Below are 5,615 nucleotides of genomic sequence, written 5' to 3' on the forward strand. Positions count from 1 at the left end.
ACGTATTCTTGAAATGCCCCAAAATAAAATGAAAACTAAAGTCATCTTATTCTTTTCAGTCTCATTAGGCTTTTAGTTTCTATCCTGTGTTTAGGTAAAAATGTCTGTTTCCAAAAAAATATAGATTCACCAGGAAACAAAAATCCAAAAATGAAAAAAACGTAAAGATCTCACCAAAATAGATGTGGTTGTGTTTCTTCCCTTAATCCTGTTTTTGTGGGTAGGTTATCCTTTTTTATTTCTTTCTGGGGTCCCTCGTAGCCTTACTTATTACTCCATCTGACAGATGCCGACGCCCCATATTTTCTTGCTGGTGACTCCACCCACTCACTCCAGAATTCACATAATACAACACAAAATTCTACACGTTAGAGCGATAGTATTTTTCAAACCAGCGTGGACTTGATTCAATCAGTATTTATTTATTTTGTCCACTGGATACCTTTGTCCAATGCTACAGAGTAGCATTAAGCTACATTCACAGGTAACTCGCCAACAAGCATTTAACCCTGCAATGTTTATGACACGAAGAGCCAATTCTCACTCGTATAACTGTGCCATCACCAACTATAATGCAAACTCCTGTCGTTGTTCACCTTTCGGCATGTCCCGTTAGGGATCACCTGTGTGAATCAGTGAAAGCTTTAGGCTGGATGCCGTTCCTGACACAACCCTGTATTTTTAAGGTGCAGGGAGACCCAGGTAGGAATTAGCATTAAGGGTCTTGTCTAAGGACCCACACTGGATATTTTTAGCTCACTGGGAAGTGAACCCAGATGCCCTGTGAGACAGTCCTACACCCAACCAACTATAATGCAAACTCTAACATAGAAATACAAGAACATTTCCAAGATATATATTTTTTAAAAAAGCATCTTAACAGCAGGTAAAATAGCTTTTTAAACCTATTTTAGCATTAACTCAAAAAAGAGCTTTCATAACAATATTGCACAAAAACCTAAGTTGAAATCGTATTGCAACTATGTTTCTTTGAAACCAAAAGTACCCCATTTGTGGTAGACATATTTACAGCAATGTGATTGGATACAATCAATATTTCTAAGAACTTCACAACCATTTAAAAACAAAAGAAACAGTGTATGCTTTTGGCTTACTCTTATAGTAAAATAAATTTTCCATAGTTGGAAAGCATCATTCTTCATTTTTTTCTCCCCCAGTTATTGGAGTGGTGATCAGCTGTAGTATTAATTTTAACCCATGTGCTATCCTAGGCATGTTTACAGTAAAAATAGGGTCATCTCGACCCCACAACAACTTTCAATATTTTACTCTCCACAAAAATATATTCTATCAAAATGTATACAAGCTAAAATAAGCTCAAGATAACATCGGGCCATTAATAACAATAAAATAAAAATTATCTGGAGGGCCGGATGGAATGACCCGGAGGGCCGGATCCGGCCCCCGGGCCTTGACTTTGACACATGTGCCATAATGAAAAAAATCTCCATGTGAGAAGAGATTGTTACTAAAACCAAGCTGATGACGAAACCAGAAAAATATCTCTGACTTTTTTCTGTTTCCTTTAAAGACACAGTGATAAAGCTGAAATGAAGATGTTTTGTTTTTCAGCTGCTGCAACCATGTACATGATAAAAGGAGCCACAGTTGTTCTCAGTCCAGGTCCAGTCACTGGTCCACTAAGGTACGTGAAGTGGACTCATGATGGAAACATCGCTGCAGACTGGCTGGGATATAAAACCACCTGCTTCCAACAGTTTGAAGGTAAACTTTGATTCTACTGGAATTACATTCAATTGATTTCAGAGAAAATGACCTTTGAGGTCACAGACGCCTCATCAGGCTTTATCCTGGTCATACCAAGGAATGATAGAAATATGAAATCAACTATTAGGACTTAAATCTTGATTTAAAAAAAAACAAAAACGATTAAATCACCTTTTAGTGCTTGTTTTTGTCCAGATGATTAAGCAAAAGTTTGTTTCAAAGAAAAAAAGTTCGGATCAGTAAAAAGAAAAAACAATATAAAAGCCTAGAATTACTTTTTTGAAAAACTTCAAAACATCTGTTTGATCAAATAAAATAAAATACTTAAGGCATGTTTGTAAAAACAAAACGTCTTTGAACTTTGAATACAAACGAAATGCTAAAACATGTAGTTTCTGATTACATTTACATGTCTGGAGAACAAACCTACAAAAACTGATAGAAAAGAAAGCTTCAAAATACCAAATCTATCTGGAGTACCCTCTAAAATGCACATTTTCTCTTGTCACACCTCGAATGTCCAAATGTATTCTTAAATAAAACAGTTAAAATTAAACATAGTTATTTTTGGCATTAATTGTTTGATTTAAGCTAACTGTTGGATCATTTAAATATTTCTAAAAATTATTATCCGTAGAACGTAGCACTGCCTTTGTCTGCTTTTCCTGCCGATTTATGATGCCTTTTGCTTGCCGTACTGCCGTCCCACGTCCCTTTTATGGTCAGGCTTTCCCCTGGGCGGGACGGCTGCTGCTCCTCACTGGGATATTCTCTGAACCCAGACGTGGAGACGTGCACTGATGCTTCTGTTCAGCTTTTCATAGTAAATAAACCTGATATTTCACCATCCGCGTCCTCTATGATGAGGTCGGGATGGAATCCCGGATCCGGCCCCCGGGCCTTGACTTTGACACATGAGCTCTAAATATTCAGCTCCTCCTTGTGTTTGTGTCATCTCAAATTCTCTTTTCTCTTTCTCTTCTGCTGCATTACAGTCTTCAAAAGGATCAAATTCATCAAACAGGTTAAATCAAACTATAAAATAATTCATGTTGATTCTACTGTCTTGCTGTTGTGATTAACGTCTGTCCACCTATTGTTTCAAGTTTCAGTTGTTCTGGTTACCCAATGGTGTTTAGGTCGGGGCACAAAATATGTCAATGGAACTTCTTTTTTAGGGCGTCCATTATTACTTTATAATAGACACCCTGCAGCCAATCAGAATCGGGTGTTCATTTGTTTTACTGTCTGTGTTTTACAGGACGAGTGTTTGAAAATGATTCCAGATCAGATGGGATCTAAATGCTTCAGAAATGACAAACTTTTCTCTTGTTCAGGTCGCTGTCATATAAACACAGAAAATGGAAATCTGACCCTCAACAACCTGACTGTGAGGGACAGCGGCACATATAGAGTGAAGATCGACGGCGTGGTCACAGATGTCACCAAATTGAAAGTCATTTGTTAGTATTTTCCCCGTTTTTCTGATCTGAAATGTCTCCTGGTTCATTGTTTCTGGTGTGAACATTTTCTGGTTTGTGTTTCAGCTTCAGTCCTCAAACCCAGAATCTCATCAGAGTGTAACTCTATTAACTGCACTCTGACCTGTGAGGAGGACATCACTGAGGACATGGAACCTGTTTGGTTCTTCTGGACTATTGATGGTGTCCAAAGACCTGGAACCAAAGAGCTGATCATCACTGAGGTGCAGAGAAAAAGAGTTTCTGTCCTTCTGATCAGAAAACTGTCAGTTTGTGAAGGATTTGTTTTTGTCCTGGTTTGTAGGAGACTGGGAGAGATTTCAGCTGTACTCTGAAGAACAATGTCAGCTCTGAGGACAGCTCAGACATGAAGAACCCTTTAGAGACAGGTGAGGAGTCACACCTGAAACCACCATCATCTGATCAATCACATCAGTCACTTTGAAAGATGAAGTTGTATGTATCTGTTTTTTAAGGGAGTCCAACACTCATCATCATCATCTCCATCACTGCTGCTGTTCTTCTCGTCCTCCTGGTTGCTTATTGTTCCAAACACAGAGAAAGTAAGAAAAAAATCCCTTTCATTGTAATGACTTAAACGTTGTTTTATAATTCTTAGCATTTCATATAACATATTAAATGAAATATGTATTATTGATAAATAGAAATGATCAGTTTGATGCTGACTATAAAACTTTTTTTATTTATTTAGGTGCAGAACTCCCTCCAAAGGAGAAATCTCTGACAGAGAGAAATCAGAACGGTTTACTCAAGGAGTCCAGAGGAAAATGGTGGACATAAAAAAAAAAAATCAAAGTTTTCAAATGGAGCCCTGTGGAACCCCAAACAACCAAAGGGCAGTTGAAGAGAAGAATCCAGAAATGCTGACATTGTACTGTTAGCCGGATAAGACGAGTCATTTGAGTGTGGTACTCACTCAGTGCCATCAGCCTGTAATGTAACATTCAAACTGGTCATGTGACTCACCTCCGTCAGGATAGTAGCGCATCTACAGTCGGAAAACACTTTGTGTGAAATCTCAAAACAAATCTGGTGAATCTCGCTCCAGGCTTTTTCTATCCCAGCTCTATTCTGAAATATGAAAGTTCTCAATTTCTCTTGCATGATTCATTTTTAAACGGTTGGTATTTCTGTGAATTAGAAAGGACGTCATCTGGACATCAAAGTGAAGTCCCTGAAAAAGTTCAACTGGTTAAACTTTTAACGTGTTTTAAGCTGCTTCACATTTTGAACATAGAGTTTGAAAATGATTGTAGAAAGAGTTTTGAACGCGGAAGCCAGAAATGCTCATTTACATGACTTTTTATTCATTGAAAGTCTTGGCTTGTGTGCGCGTTGCTGAGGCTGGTGTTAACAAAGATTTACTGAGCAATCCTCATTTATTTATGTCTGTTTTAAGGTTGTGCATGTGCCTCAGAAGGAGAAAACTTACATGTAGGAGATATTTTTCTGCAGTTTTAAAATGAAATGGTCAAAATTGTGTTTGACATGAAGGACTCTAAATGTTTACATCCTTCATCATTTACCTATTCAGTACAGACCTGTAAGAGATGCAAAGTTCACTGGTACGCAGTCTATTTATGGGGCGGCCGTGGTGCAGCGGTAGGGCGGTTGACTCCTAATCGGAAGATTGCGGGTTTGATTCCCGCCTTGCCCGCCAATGTGTCGAAGTGTCCTTGGGCAAGACACTGAACCCCGAATTGCCTCTGGTGGGAGGTTGGCGCCAGTGTTTGGCAGTGGAGCCACCACCAGTGTGTGAATGGGTGAATGTGTGAATGGGTCTGTGACTGAAGCGCTTTGGGCCCTCGAAGGAGGGTAGAAAGCGCTTTACAAGTATACGCCATTTACCATCTGTTGAAGGTTTTGGTTGCTAAATCAAATTAGAATGTAAATACGTTACGTTTGTTATAACAGGATTTAAATGTCTTTTCAGTATTAATAAAAGCAAAGTGCAAAAAAACAGCATTACAAAATATCTGTTCAAAGTAAATAAAAATTAAACTTTTAAAATCCAGTTTATTCCGTCTGCCTGTGTTGCCCTTCCCTCAGCTCACAGCAATGGTGAAGCTACTAATTCCATCACAGAGACAAAGTTTCATACTGGTAAAAAACTTAAAGGTCATATTTTTTTTGTTTGTATTTTTCTGGATTTTTTTGTTTTAATCTTCTGAACATTGAACCCTCTGTCCAGTAGAGGGCCCTCCACTTTCATCTCTAAACTCAAGTTACTTCATCACACAAATGTGAAATGAAAACGATCCATGACTCTGCTTTGAAAATTGTACATTATCTGATATATTTTTACAATAAAACTGGAAAAAGTCTGTCTCAGTCTGATTCATCTTTTAAATGTATTTCAATACT

At 38.1% G+C, this 5,615-nt stretch overlaps 1 protein-coding gene across 1 annotated transcript; it reads left to right on the forward strand.

The window, feature by feature from the left end:
- Positions 1 to 1,667: 1,667 nt before the first annotated feature.
- On the forward strand, positions 1,668 to 4,941 carry LOC112142037 (the record flags this gene model as incomplete). The annotated part of the gene is given in 6 exon segments (XM_024265276.2): positions 1,668 to 1,746; positions 3,087 to 3,212; positions 3,297 to 3,454; positions 3,535 to 3,619; positions 3,707 to 3,793; positions 3,943 to 4,941. Coding segments are annotated over 6 exon segments (624 nt in total), but the record flags the coding sequence as incomplete, so codon positions are not given.
- Positions 4,942 to 5,615: the final 674 nt, after the last annotated feature.

The sequence above is a fragment of the Oryzias melastigma genome, unplaced genomic scaffold (assembly GCF_002922805.2).
Source record: "Oryzias melastigma strain HK-1 unplaced genomic scaffold, ASM292280v2 sc00363, whole genome shotgun sequence".
Lineage (NCBI taxonomy): Eukaryota > Metazoa > Chordata > Actinopteri > Beloniformes > Adrianichthyidae > Oryzias > Oryzias melastigma.